General features: G+C 42.2%; 1 protein-coding gene across 13 annotated transcripts in view; it reads left to right on the top strand.

Annotated features, from left to right (window-relative positions):
- Window positions 1-14,935, top strand: part of MYO1C (myosin IC) — a 142,031-nt gene that overhangs the window by 56,626 nt on the left and 70,470 nt on the right. The window contains exon 1 of one of the 13 annotated variants that reach the window (XM_037880726.2): window positions 1,616-2,269. The exons of 8 other annotated variants lie outside the window; for them this stretch is intronic. In XM_037880726.2, the coding sequence (XP_037736654.1) occupies window positions 2,048-2,269 (222 nt within the window). In that variant the 5' untranslated portion in view covers window positions 1,616-2,047. Of the gene's footprint in view, window positions 1-1,615; window positions 2,270-2,591; window positions 2,790-2,823; window positions 3,007-14,935 lie in introns of those variants that run through there. 4 more of the 13 variants (XM_037880727.2, XM_043530856.1, XM_037880730.2 and 1 more) reach the window with 4 other exon arrangements.

Below are 14,935 nucleotides of genomic sequence, written 5' to 3'. Positions count from 1 at the left end.
GTCTGTATTCGCAAAAAGAGGAGGAGTACTTGTGGCACCTTGGAGATGAACAAATTTATTTGAGCATAAGCTTTCGTGAGCTACAGTATTATCTGTATCCAGCCATATTTCATATAAGACAAGATGGGCTTATAATGGAAATCTAAGGGGTACATATTGCTGGTAGGCAGTTTCACTGAAAAGATGGGGGTGGGGGGGAAGAAAACCTTCACGTGGGTTGACTTGAGGTGATGCTAGCAGCCATGAAGACTTGATATGGGGAATTTCCTTTACCTTTGGAGCTGAAATTCTGGGAGTACATGGAAGTTTAAGGTGGAGTAACCCCTGGTTAAGAAACTTTAAGTCTTTTTAGATTTTTTTTTTTTCCAGGTTCTGCTCCTCTCCATGAGGAGCCTGCTAGTGAGGGCAGCTGATCACCACCCTTTGTCACAGTTTACCAACAAACTATAAACCTTAATGGTCTCTCTGCAGCTCCTAGACGCTCATGCCAGTACTTCACAGATGAAAAATACAATCTCATAGATCATAGAATATCAGGATTGGAAGAGACCTCAGGAGGTCATCTAGTCCCACCCCCTGCTCAAAGCAGGACCAATCCCCAATTTTTGCCCCAGATCTCTAAATGGCCCCCTCCAGGATTGAACTCACAACCCTGGGTTTAGCAGGCCAATGCTCAAACCACTGAGCTATATCCTCCAAACAGTTTGTTTGCCATCAAACAAACTGTGGTTTGAACAGTAATGTTAGAATATGACCTAGGATCCTCAGATATATGAGAATCACCAGACTAATGGCTGAAGAATGAACAATCTTCACGTCTACTCTTAAGAGTATACTCAGGGAAGGGAACCAACTTATCTTTACTACTGTCTCCCCTCTATGCTGCACTGAGCTCTGCCTGACCACTCTCCTCCAAAGCTTTACAGTCGCTGAATAGTGAGGGGCTTTGACTGGGTACCGCTGTTGACCTCCCCAAGTCCCTGGAAACTGGCCGGTACTGATTGTCTGAAATAGCTCCAGTCCTGGTGGCTAATCTCAGAAAAGTTTGAGTAGACAACACAAGGCACCAGGAATAGCCTCATTTTACCAGACCTGAAGATGCAAAGAAGGGTGTGGTTTCTGCAGAAAACCAGGGAATCTGAACTAGGTCTCGTTTGGGTCAGAGTAGAAGTCCCTCCGTATAGATGCATACAAGGCACTTGGAGCACAAATCTCTTTAACTGGGACTCTGAACAATGGCTCAGTCAGTGAAGGCTGTATTGTCAGTCTAGTAGCTTGACATGCTATAGATTTCAGGACAGGAACTTTGTCTTCCGCTGTGCATGGACAGCACCCAGCATGTGCAGGTGCTCCTTCTGTTTTAATAATTTGCCCAGGTAGTGGCTAGCTGCAGCGCCCCATGTTGTGAGCTATTTGAAGAGAGGGATAGTCATGAAACAATATAAAAGGGAAATTCATGGCAGTATGGTCCGTGTAGATTGCAATTTTCTGGATTCTGAGACATACCACCCGGTACTCATCTTCTCTTGAGAAACTCCTTTGGCTGCTGGCATGTTGCTGTGAATCAAATTGTATGGCTGGAAAATTTTATTGCCTTTAATACTTTTTGTTACAGAAGTCTAGATAGAAGGGAAATCAAATCTCCTGACTCAGTGTGGAGTTGATCCCCTTCAAGAGACTGCTTGGCCTCCAGCACAGCTGACGATAGCTCCAAGTCTGCCATAAATTACAGCAGCTTTGTATGATTACCTGGGGGCTGCTCTGCGCCTAGAATAGCTGGAGTGCAGTGTGTTGCATCCATTCCAGCACAGTGCAGACGGCTGCAATATCTGAGACAATTTCAAGCTCTGATCGTGCTGAATTGTTGCCATCCTGTGACTACTCCCCAGTGTGGCCAGGAAACGTAGAGGGTTGCAACTGCCCCAATGTAGGGGGACTCATAACTCCATCCTATAATGAAGTGCCTCGTGTTGGGAAATAACCCAAAAGCCCCTGCTGCCAGCAGCAATACTAGGCACTATGGGATAAGTGCTGCAGGTGTGCTGGCATGCACTGGTGCAACTCTGGTTGTAAGGAGCTTCGGGTGTGGATGCTTCACAACAATTCTGGAAAAGAATGTTGCTGGGTACATGTGTTAAACTGTTGCAAGGACAAACAAGAAAATCAACCATTTCCTACCATCAAAGTTCCTGCAGTGGTTCCTTTGGTTTGCTGGAGTCATGAGAGGAGCTACAGCTTCAGGCTCGGGAACTTTGCTGTGGACTTGCAGGTCAGTGTGTTTGAGTTTGATTCAGTGTAGCCCACTTGATGTTGTTCCTGTTTGTAGCTGCCTTTTTGTGCAAATTTTGCCACAGCAGAACATATGGCTGCTGCCTTTGCTTTTTTCCTGTGGTTTTGGGTTGTAGGCTCTGGACCAAGGTTTCCAGCCTCTTTTCTTTCAATTTTTCTCTGTCATTAGACAGCTTGTGCTCTACATACAGGCAGCAGGCTTCTTTTATCTTGAGCTTCAGCTTGTGATCTGTGTGTCTGTCTCTCTCTCTTTCAGTCTAGAAGGGGAGGAGAGTTTTTTTGCTCACTCTCCTCCTTGTACAACGCCTTCTTTAGCAGGCTCCGGTAGGAGTTGCGTAGGCAGGAGTGGTTCTTGACAGTACCAAAAATGTCATTAAAAGTAAAAAAGGCAACTGATTGAAGAGAGTTGACCTCAGATTTCTTGCTTTGAGACAGCATCACTGACTTTCTGAAAGTGCCTTGTGAGCTGAAAAGGATCGGAAATGAAGTTCAGGGCTGCGGTAAGATTTGTTTAACTGCTGTGTTCTTCTGCAGTCTTTCTAATGTGTGTCCAGCCTGAGAGGAATGGAGAGAATTCTTCAGGGTTTCAGCAGGAAGTCCCTGTGTTTCTCACACACACAATTTCCAGTGGAAAACTCCTGCTTGGAAAGTTAAGTGTGAGTGCTTGAGATGGGGAGAAGAAAAGCAAGGCAGGTTTGGGGCTTATATTTTAAAGAGGTGAGTGTATGTGGGGGTACAGAGGGTGGGAAGAGACTGAGGCAGGAATATGCTGGGGTTGTGGGGAGGGCATATGTATCATGTTCTGGGGTTCTTTTTGTGTGATATCACAGAGATGCCAACCCTTACTAACTTTCAGTAATTCTTCTGATTTTTTTTTTTTAAGGTGTAATTATGAAATTACTAATTTGGGCTTAAATCAAGTAATTTTACAAGCACACACATGTAATGTGTATAAAGTGTGTGTGTGTCACTCACCACTCGGGTCTTACGATCACAGCACATAGCATGGGGGGGTGCATTCTTCACAATCCCCATGGCACAAGTGCATACTGTGCAGTGAGGTTCTGATAGGAGTGGTTTTGAATGGGTTAGGGCACTGCTGGATTCACCACCAAAGCCACAGGCTGTGTGTTACACTTGGACTGCCCCTTGTGGACTCTGCAGTTAAAATGCTCCAGGTCAGTGGCTCTCAACCTTTCCAGACTACTGTACCCCTTTCAGGAGTCTGATTTGTCTTGCATACCCCCAAGTTTCACCTCAGTTAAAATCTACTTGCTTACAAAATCAGACATAAAAATACAAAAGTGTCACAAGACACTATTACTGAAAAATTGCTTACTTTCTCATTTTTACCACATAATTATAAAATAAATCAGTTGGAATATAAATATTGTATTTACATTTCAGTGTATGGTATAGAGAGCAGTATAAACAAGTCTTTGTATGAAATTTTAGTTTGTACTGACTTTGCTAATGCTTTTTATGTAGCCTATTGTACAACTAGGCAAGAATCTAGATCAGGGGTTCTCAAACTGGGGGTCGTGACCCCTCCGGGAGTCACAAGGTTATTACTTGGGGGGTCATGAGCTGTCAGCCTCCACTCCAAACCTCGCTTCACCTCCAGCATTTATAGTGTTAAATATAAAAAAATGTTTTTGATTATTATAGGGTGTTGCACTCATAGGCTTGTTGTTTGAAAGGGGTCACCAATACAAAAGTTTAAGAACCACTGATCTAGATTAGTTGATGTACCCCTGGTAGAGAACCGCTGCTGTAGGTACCTAGATGGGACAGTTCAAGCACAGTACACAGTCTGTTGCTTGGGCAATGAATACAATTCCCCACTGACAATCTCTGCAGCTTGCCTCCTGTCAGACTCTCCCTGCAGTCTGTAGGGGAGGAAAAGCTGGAGGAGGCAGCAGTGATGGAGGAGGAGAGAGGGAATGTGATGAAAATTAATAGGCATTCTTTTAAAAACAAACAAACGGAAATACTTCTCCACACAATGCACAGTCAACCTGTGGAGCTCGTTGCCATGGGATGTTGTGAAGGCCAAAATATAACTGAGTTCAAAAAAGAATTAGATATGTTAATGGAGGATAGGTTGGTCTATCAGTGTCTATTAGCCAAGATGGCGAGTTATGTGTCCCTTGCTGTGGATGCCACTAAACCTCCAGCGGCCAGAAGCTGGGACTGGATGACAAGGGACAGATCACTCAAAATTGCCCTGTTCTGTTCATTCCCTCTGAAGCATGTGGTACTAGCCATGGTCAGAAGCCAGGATATTGGGCAAGATAGATGGGCAATTGGGCTGCCCCAGTAGGGCTGTTCTTATGTTTAAAATTAGCGTTTGTATTGGAGAAGCAGCAGCCAGCCAAACTCTGTCAATTCTCAGTAGTGCAGGATTAGAGGAGGTTCAGAGAAGGTTGGTGAAAATGATCAAGGTCCTGGAAAACACTCCTATGAAGAGAGATTGAAAAGAGTAGGATCCTTACCTTAGAAAGGAGACATGACAAAAATATATACCATAATTAATGGTCTTTGGGAACTTCTTTTCTCCCTGATCTATAACACAAGAAAAAGGCAACAGTCAATTAAATTAAAAGGTGGCAAATACAAAATTGATATAAGGAAATACTTTTTCGTGCAGTACATAATTAGATTGTGGAACTCATTGCCACAGGAAGTTGAAGACAAGAACATAGCAAGACTGAAAAAGCAATTGGACATTTCCATGGATAAGAATATTCAAAGTTAATGCTAACAGATGTTGAAAGTGGTATTAAAAACTTCATGGTTCTGATTTTACACCAATCCCTAACTATTAGGGATTAGGAGGAGACCTAATGTGGGGGCAGATTATCCAACATCTGCATAATGTGAGGCATCTTGCATCTTCCCCTGAGGCATCTGTTACTGGCCACTGTCTGAGGCAGGATACTGGACTGGATAGGATCCAGGTCTGATCCAGAAAGGCAGTTCCTATCTTCCTATTTTTCTTTTAATTCTCTCATTACTGCTTTCGCCCTAGTGCAGGCCCACTGTTGGGAGTAATAGCATAAATAGGCCCTTGGTATTCTAACCATCGTTCATCTAACATGGCTCAGAGCAGATTTTGAGATATGGTGGTAAAGCCACCTGAGTCTCATCTACACTAGAGCTTATTTTGTTACTATCATCAACACAGCTGCACTACTGGTGGCATTTATTGTAATTTGGATACTGATCTATCTTGTGTAGATAGGACCTCTGAGGCCAAAGTGGGCACTTAAGTGAAGGTGTGCTGAATCACCTACGTTAACACCCCCCCCCCCCCCCCCCCCCCAAAATATGTGCATATGAGCTGGGCATCTGAAGACTGAGCTTTAGAGGTTTGGTTTTGAGATTCTTCTTGCAGAGGGGCAATTCGAGTAACAGCAGGCATGTCCCCACCAGTAGACACGCAGGGCGGGATTCCCAGTTTTTTCAATCTTTCCTCATTGGTCATGTTTGTTTGTTTGTTTTTTGCAACAGTTATACTGTTGACTCATTTAGCTTGTGATCCACAATAACCCCTAGATCTGTTTCCATGTACTTCTTCCTAGGCAGTCATTTCCTATATTGTATGTGTGCAACTGATTGTTCCTTCCTAAGTGGAGTACTTTGCATTTGTCCTAATTGAATTTCATCCTATTTTCTTCAGATCATTTCTTCAGTTTATCTGGATCATTTTGAATTTTAATCCTATCCTCCAAAGCACTTGCAACTCCTCTCAGCTTGGTATTGTCCATAAACTTTATAAGTGTACTCTCTGCCGTTATCTAAATCATTAAAAAAGATATTGAACAGAACTGGACCCAGAACAGATCCCACTTTTTATGCCCTTCCAACTTGACTGTGAACCACTGATAACTGTTCTCTGGGAATGGTTTTCCAACCAGTTATGCCCCGACCTTACCATAGAGCCATCTAGGTTTTAGTTCATGGATACTGGAATCATTGTGGATACTGGAACTAGCAGCATCTTTTTGACTGATTTACACAGCTGGTGCCACCTGGTAAAGAGCAAAAATGCCAGCTCCCTAAATATAGAAATCCACGGTGTTGACTCTGTAAGTTTCCCTGATCTCTTTCTTGTTTGCCCACTTCATTTTTCTCACAGATATTTTCTGTTTAGCTTGCTGACTGAAATCTGAGCATCCCCTCTATGCAATAAACAGCCTCATTCTCATCCTTCAAATTCTTTCTTAAAACTGCTTTACTTTCCATTGTTAATCTTTGCTCCAGGTTTATCTACACTTGCTCTCTGACATTTAAAAAAAGAAAATAAAGCAACACACAAAACCTGGAACAAATTATATGATCTGCTTCCTTTGTAAAATCAGCATTACCTTGCTTTTTTTGTTCTTTCTCATATAGATTATGAACTACTTGGGGCAGGAGTCTTGTTGTCAAACACAAGAAGTTTCAAATACATCTCTGGTACTATATGAGTAGTAATAAACAACATTCAAACTCCAGCAGAATTATTCAATGACATACTTTTCTCTCCTCGCTTCTGATTCTCCCTTCTTCAAGTCCCTGTGACAAACATGTAATATATATTTAAAATACACACAGCATGATTGTAATTGCCAGCATTTTCTGTTCTACTTTGCATTTTAGTGGAATGAATGAATCTGAAGTTTAGATAGCTGGAGTAACAGGAGTTCCACGTCTTCAGTTTTAAAAGCAAAAGCTGTCAGGAGAGATGTTACAACAAACTTTACTAGGACAAAAGTAAGGCTTTTTTTCCCTCTGCTGTGTCATTGGTATTTCTAAAATGTTCCAGCTTATGTCCTCTATTATTTAATAGTCAAAATATGAAGGGCCCTTGAAATTAAACTGTTTAAAGGCGTCTGTCAAAGGAGTACTTGTGGCATTCCTTTCCCTCCTCAAACATTTTTCAGAACAATAGCATAGTGTGGAAGTAAATTCTAAAGAAACGGTGAGTGAATCAGGAGGGCAACATCAGGGAGAGAAGACCAGATTCTGAGCGTGAGCCACTGTTCCCCAAACTCCCAGCAATAACCTCTAGAACACCAGCTCCAGGAGTTACTTTTCCTGTAGTATTTACTCTAAAGCAATCAAAAAGAGAAAATTATTTTATAAACAATCCTTGAGTGAGGCAGCCACTGACCTACTCACTTCTCTATGAGTTAAAAGTTACACAGTTGTACTGTGCTAGTGATGATTCTCTGCTGTTTTTGTTAAAATTCTGATTTTTCTCTTGTCCTTTGCTCAAAGTGGCTTACCCATGTTAGGGATAGCATTGTACTAAATGTCCCTTCCAGACCCTGATATTCAAATGTAGAATTGAGTATTCATTTAGTTTTTTCTCTCTGCTTAAATTTCAAACAACACATATATAGAATGAGATTTATTATCATAAAAATAATTATTTGTGTACAGTTAACTTCAGGGCAGTTCAACTACTACTCACATGTTCAGTAGAGGGTGTTGTTATGTAAGACATTAGCATGTTGTCTTGTCAGTGAGTCCTCTCTCCCATACCAGCCACTGACCATCTAATTAGTCACACACTGGCTTTTGCTTTTTGCAGTGTTGCTGTAGCCATGTTGGTCCCTTGGTTTCTGGAGTTTGGTACAAAGACACAACAAGCAGAATTAGGCCGCATTACCTACATTATAAATACAGTCATGTTGGGGTGCCCAATTACAATGCGGCTGTCACCCAAGTAGTGTAGTTTTTTCCAGCAGAATTTGTCATTTGAAAATTTGCAAAATCCTCTTCCTGATCTCTGTTCCACTCTACAGTCAGGGAAGGAGATGGGATGTGGGCTAAGTTGGAAAGTGGCAGGAGGACAAATCACTTAGTCTATCATTGGCCTCAGTTCCGCATCTGTAAAAAGGGGAACAGCACTCTCCCACCTTACAGAAGCATTGGGAGGATAAAATTCATAGCCATTGTGAGGTGCGCAGATACTACATTACGACTAGCCATAAAAGCCTGAGACAGAAAGGGGAGTTTCAGAAACTGACTCCTATCCAAACAGCAAGAAAACAAATGATTTTTGGTGCAATGGAGGAGACAACTAAAAGAAGCAGCCAGGGTGTACTGGGACTGGAGAGCTTAAAGACAAGAATTTTTCTGCCCACTTGTAATACCCCTAACCCCCACTCTCCTTGTGACCAGGGCTTTGGAGCTGTGCTCCTGCTCTGCTCCAGCTCCAGGCAAAAACCTGCAGCTCCACTGCTCTGGAGCTGCTCTGCACTCCAGCTCCGGGCTCCACTCCAAAGCCCTGCTTGTGACTTCCTTGGGCAGTTGTGCCCAGCAGGTTGACAAGCTCTGCTTTAAACCACACTACATTTTAAAAGATGGTTTTAAAACTACGAGCAAAAGACAGACAAGGTGTGTGAGGTGGTAATATATTACAGGGGAGATTTGTAGAAGTGCCTAAGAGATTTAGGAGCACAGATCCTGTTGAGCTTTGAGTGGGTCTGGTGATTGTAAAGTCTCTTCTACATTATATAACACCATTTATTGTGAGGGTTCCCAAGTGATTCACAAACTCAAAAGGGAGAGGGTTGGCCAAGGCACTAGGGTGACACTGAAAATGCTTCATTATGATTGCTAGCTCATTTACCCTTTCCTGTAAACTCCAAAATGGGATTGTTTGGAAATTTTGATACAAAAGAAAAGATTCTTGCAATCAGGGCAAGGTATTAGTGCATTATACAGCCCCTGCCCTGCCCTCAGGCAGTTAGTTGCTGGACATTCACCAGATCAGATCATATCCCTACATTTACCCAGTACTCATTTGAAAGATTTCAGAGTGGTAGCCGCAAAAAGTTTGTATCAGCAAAAAGAACAAGGAGTACTTGTGGCACCTTGGAGACTAACAAATTTATTTGAGCATAAGTTTTTGTGGGCTAAAACCCACTTCATTGGATGCATGCAGTGGAAAATACAGTAGGAAGATATATATACACAGAGAACATGAAAAAATGGGTGTTGCCATACCAAATGTAACAATACTAATTAATAAAGGTAGGCCATCATGTGCCAGCAATGCCCCTCTACCATGTACATTGGCCAAACCGGACAATCTCTACGCAAAAGAATAAATGGACACAAATCAGATGTCAAGAATTATAACATTCAAAAACCAATCGGAGAACACTTCAACCTCCCTGGTCACTCAATTTCAGACCTAAAAGTCGTAATTCTCCAACAAAAAAACTTCAAAAACAGACTCCAACAAGAAACTGCAGAATTGGAATTAATTTGCAAACTGGACACCATTAAATTAGGCTTGAATAAAGACTGGGAGTGGTTGGGTTATTACACAAAGTAAAAACTATTTCCCCATGCTAATTTTCCCCCTATTGTTACTCACACCTTGTCAGCTGTTTGAAATGGGCCATCCTGATTATCACTACAAAAGTTTTTTTTTCTCCTGCTGATAATAGCCCACCTTAGTTAATTAGTCTCGTTACAGTTGGTATGGCAACACCCATTTTTTCATGTTCTCTGTGTGTGTGTGTGTGTGTGTGTATATATATATCTTCCTACAGTATTTTCCACTGCATGCATCCGATGAAGTGGGTTTTAGCTCACAAAAACTTATGCTCAAATAAATTTGTTAGTCTCTAAGGTGCCACAAGTACTCCTCGTTCATTTAAAAGACAATCTCATCCTCTTCCCTCACAGGGAAAAATGTCAAAGGGGGGAAGCTCAAACTAACTTTTAAAAAAGGTCACTGGAAAAAATGCTCTGTGAATTTATCACGCAGAGTTTAGAAGGCCCTGTTTTTCATTTGGGTTGTGGGAAGTCTACCACACTTCAACATTTAAAATTAGTTAAAAATAAAATGCTTCCGCCCAAAAATGCTATGTAAGGATTTAGTGAGCCAATCTAAATGGATGTTTTATCAGCGCTTGCCAGGCAGTACCGTGTATTCAAGTTCTATTGTATTCAAAGGAACTAAGCTCTAAGGAGGCAAATTCTGATCCTTTATAGTCAATCATTTAGTTGCAGCTGGTGTAAAGCAGTCATAGCTCTATGGGCTTCATGGAACTACACCAATTGACACCAGCCCAGAATCTCCCAAAGTGTAATTATGGGAAAGAAAAGGCATGTGGAAGTAGGCTGCTTTGCTAATTGCACTGGCTCAGTCCCATCTTTCAATAGTAACTGCTTTTGCTTTTCTGGCTCTGAGCCACTGTTGTACTGACTGTTCTGGAGAAGAACTGTTCTGGAGATTAGAAGCATAGAGTGGGTTAAAATAATGTGGGAATGGCTCCCTTATGATCATACCCAGTCATCAGTTCAAGAAAGTCCATTCTACAACTGTTAGCTCTGCAACTCCACAAAAGGATGGTAACAAAGACCTGTAATAAGCACTCAGGAGTCAAGTTTGAGAAAGAAGGCACAAAGTGCTCTATTAATTGGGCAGGCAGTAAAATCAGACTGAGATTGCTTGGATTTCTGGGGAAACCCTCCTCTAGTTCACACAGGGCAAACTGAGGGGCCCAGAATAGAGATTAACATAGTCCCTCCTATACCAGTAAGACATCGCACTAGTATGGTGACTACCATACTTGTAACATGATATCTATCCTTATAAGAACCAGGCTTGTGGAAGCAGTTGTCACTTCAGCTCAGGTATAAATAATCTTTGAGCAGTGAAAGTGTTGATGCAGAGCTTTTTAGATGCTTGGGATCTTTGCAGTAGGGAATTGTTGATGCCAAAGGTGGTGGTAAAAACTAGCTGTGCCTGTAAAATATTTATTGGCCACTCCCGGAAATGCTCCCATTGTTGAACAAGTGATATCCAGTATACTTGTGTTTGCGCCACTTCAGAGCAAGTCTTGACAATGTTTCTGCTTGCACAATTTTGCAAGGATGCTGTTAGTGAGGCCAGTATGGATGGGAACAACGTGATGGACACTCAGCACCAAAGTTGTGATTACAATGGAAAGGCACTTGAACTACATGTCCATACACACTGTGTTTTCACCTGATATTGACATGTGGCTTTAACATACCATTTCCAACAGTGTCCCAATTATTTTTTTTTTCTGGTATATAGGAAGTTACAAGGGGTAAACAGTGAGTTTCAGAAGAAAGCAGGCAGCCAGAGAACAGGACTTGTATCAAAGGTAGCTTCAGATTTAGAATCAGTCTTTGATTTAAATTCCATTGTTTTGCTTTGTCAGTAGGTGAGATGATACCATAGAGGAAGGACATAGATGTTAAGGCCAGAAAGGACCATGTAGGTGACCTCCTGCATAACACAGGCCATAGGATTTCCCTGTATTAATTCCAGCCTCAAGTCCCACAGCTGAGATTGAGCTAGAGCCTGTTTTTCAGAAAAACATGCCATTTTGATTTTAAAATTTCCACTGATGGGGAGAATCTACCACAACCCTTGGTAAGATGGTCTGATGATTGATTACTCTCACAAGTAAAAATTTGCATCTTATTTCTAGTCTGAATTTATATAGCTTCAGCTTCTAGCCATTGGAGGAGAGTGGGGTGGGGGGAGAGAATACCTGGATTTGTGCTGGAAATGGCCCACCTTGATTATCATACACATTGTATGGAGAGTGATCAATTTAGATAAGCTATTACCAGCAGGAGAGTGGGGTGGGGGAGAGAAAACCTTTTGTAGTGGTAAACACCCATTTTTTCATGGTCTGTGTGTACAAAAATATCCTCACTGCATTTTCCACTTTTATGCATCCGATGAAGTGATCTGTAACTCACGAAAGCTTATGCTCAAATAAATTGGTTAGTCTCTAAGGTGCCACAAGTACTCCTTTTCTTTTAGCCATTGGCTGTAATTGTACCTTTGTCTGCTAGAATAAATTAACCAACCTTTCAGGTGGGTTTTCTTTATTCAATACCTTATTGTCACACTTGTTATCACTCCCCTTTATGATCACTGCTATTTCTGACCTTTCTCTTCTTTCCCCAGCCTCCTTTCTCTCTCTCTTTCCGACCATTCTTTCCTGTGCACTACCTTTTCTGTAGCAATGCACAGTTTCACACTCAGCAAGTCTCTTTCCATCCCCTTCTGCATCCCATCTGCTGAAATTGGTCAGCAGCGAAATAGTTAATGCTGACCCTTTTAAAGCATAACTAGGCTTGAGAAGTAGCAAGTCAAAATTAATGGTAGGACAGAAGAGTTCACTCCGTTCAGAAAGTGTTTCAGGCTGTCTGTACACCCAGTTTACAGTAAATTTATATTTAGAATGTTATCTTTACAACCTGGAGGGCTCAAAACTTGAAGTTAAAACTTAGGTTCTGCAGAACCTGATTGTCCTGCAGGCCATGTAAATACATCTACAGTGCTAGACCAGACCTGTGGAGGATGGGTTTGATACCCTTGCCTTAGAAATAAAGCAATCTAATCATTCCTGATTATTCTTAAAACTGTAAACTCAGTTTTTAAAAGTCTTTGAAAATCAAATATAACTGCTTTGTTTCTGCTGAGATAGAGCCTGGGAAGCTGAGTAAGAAATGTGTTGGGGGAAGCTGGAAGATACTGAGTCATAAATGTTAGTCTCAGTGGATAGGGCTGAAGAAAAGTGTTCTGTTTCTTAGGGAGGACATATTGCTTCTTCCTTAATCACAGGATATGTTCAGTTTGAAATGGTATGTCCTGGGCTGAGGGAGTGGCTGGTGAAAGAGCTAGTGACCATTTCTGAGAGCTGTAATTCAATGGAGCTGGTCCTGGTTTGTTTCCAACTACTTCTACAGGATGAGTTATAAAATTGCATGTGTTTCTTTCAGTAAATTTACCAAAACAAGCTATACAAGTTAAACACTTCTATACCACTATAACTTCATCCACTATAACTTCATCCACACTAGGGAGTTGCACTTAGGGTGACCAGATAGCAAGGGTGAAAAATCGGGACGGGGTGGGGGGTAATTGGCACCTGTATAAGAAAAAGCCCGAAATATCGGGACTATCCCTATAAAATTGGGACAGCATGTCACCCTAGGTGCACTGATTTAAGTAGATCAGTTTTTCTGCCAGTTTGGTTAAATCATTGCAAAAACCGTGTAAACAAGCACAGAGATGCAGGATCAGTGTGCAGGCTGTGTCAATGGACCTACGCATATGGAAATTTGCTCTGTTAGCTGAAGAATTTTGTATCCAGTTGATAAATGGTATAGTTCCAAAGTACCAAAGAAATGAAGGACCTGTGTATCTTCTTATTATTTATAATCATGTTTATTATGGTAGTGTCTGAGGACCAACGAAGAACTGGCCCCATTGTGCTGGGCAGTGCACACACTAGACCACTGTCTGCTCCCCAAAGAGGTTACAGTTGAAATAGACCAGATAGACTCAGGGAGGGAAAAGGCAGTGGAACACACAAGCAGCATGTGATGGTAGCAAACTGTGTGTTAATTCCACAGTTTTTTTTGGTGGGTTTAGTAAGGAGCGAATTAGGTAAATTGAAAGAAAAGTGAAGGAAGAGGGATCACTGAAAGGGCACTGAGGGGTCAGGATACGGGAGAAGAAGGTAAGGGGGGCAGATCCTGTGAAGTTAAGTTGAGGTGTAAAGACTGTAGAGGAGCAGGAGGGTTGGCGGAAACTGCTAATCAGCACAGGTCAGAGAAGGTCCAATCAAAAATACAGAAATTTCTCTGAACCTCCCTGCTTTGGGTGCTTCAGCAGCTGCCCTTACTGGCTAGATTCTCTGGCTGGCTCCACCCGTCAATTCTTCCCCCCCCAAGCCACGGGGAGGAAAGTAGGGGAGGCACTACCTGGGTCCTAGTGCACCCAGAGTTGTGCTGGAGGGGTGTCTCTTGCATAGCTCTGAATGGGTGGGTGGAGGCGTAGCGGGGGGAAGAGGTGGCCTTGGCTGGGCCCTAATTAACCCCTTTCCCCTCCCGCCCCAATGCAGCAGTCCCTGTTTTGACAGCTGCTCATAGGAGCTGGAGTCTGTGGCTGATTCCTTTGTCCTACCCCACCACCAGCTTGATGTATGGGGTGAAAGAAGCTGCTAAATATGCTTTGCTGGGGTGAGTGGAGGAATTGGTTTATGTGACTCGGGCATTTTGCAATAAAGTATTGGTCAGGAGGAATGAATTGCAAGGTTGTTTGCAGAATTGCCAACCCCCAGCTTTTCAAAACTCATGAGTCAAGCTCCAAGAAATCATGAAATCAACTTAAAAATCACAAGAATGAAAAAAAAAATTATGCGGTTCTTTAAATTTGCCCTCTGGCTTCTGAGTCTTTCAGACACACTCTGGTTTGAGCTTTTCTCCACAGCCATGAAGGATAGAAACTTCTATTTTTTTTTTTTTTTTAATGAAAGCGGAAAGTCTCAAAGAGCAGGAGCTTCAAGAGGGACAGCAAGTATCATGAGACGCAAAATCACTAGTTGGCAGCACTGTATGTGTGATGCTGCATACTGAGGACGCACATAGTGGATTTGGGCCAAACGTACTTCTTTGTGGGGGATTGTCTTTGTTAACGTAAATAACAAAACACAAACCTTAACCTAAACTTTCTGCTGAGTTTTGCTGCTGCTAGGGTTTTCCCCTGCAGGACATCAGTCCCTGTCCCAGAGAGATACTCCGACCCCTCTTATATCTTGGGATAGAGGCATCTGGCAGCATGAGTCAACAAAAATAGCTCTGC

Source organism: Chelonia mydas, chromosome 17 (genome assembly GCF_015237465.2).
Source record: "Chelonia mydas isolate rCheMyd1 chromosome 17, rCheMyd1.pri.v2, whole genome shotgun sequence".
NCBI lineage: Eukaryota > Metazoa > Chordata > Testudines > Cheloniidae > Chelonia > Chelonia mydas.
The sequence above is the reverse complement of the archived record's forward strand: the minus strand, read 5'-3'. Positions and strand labels throughout refer to the sequence as shown.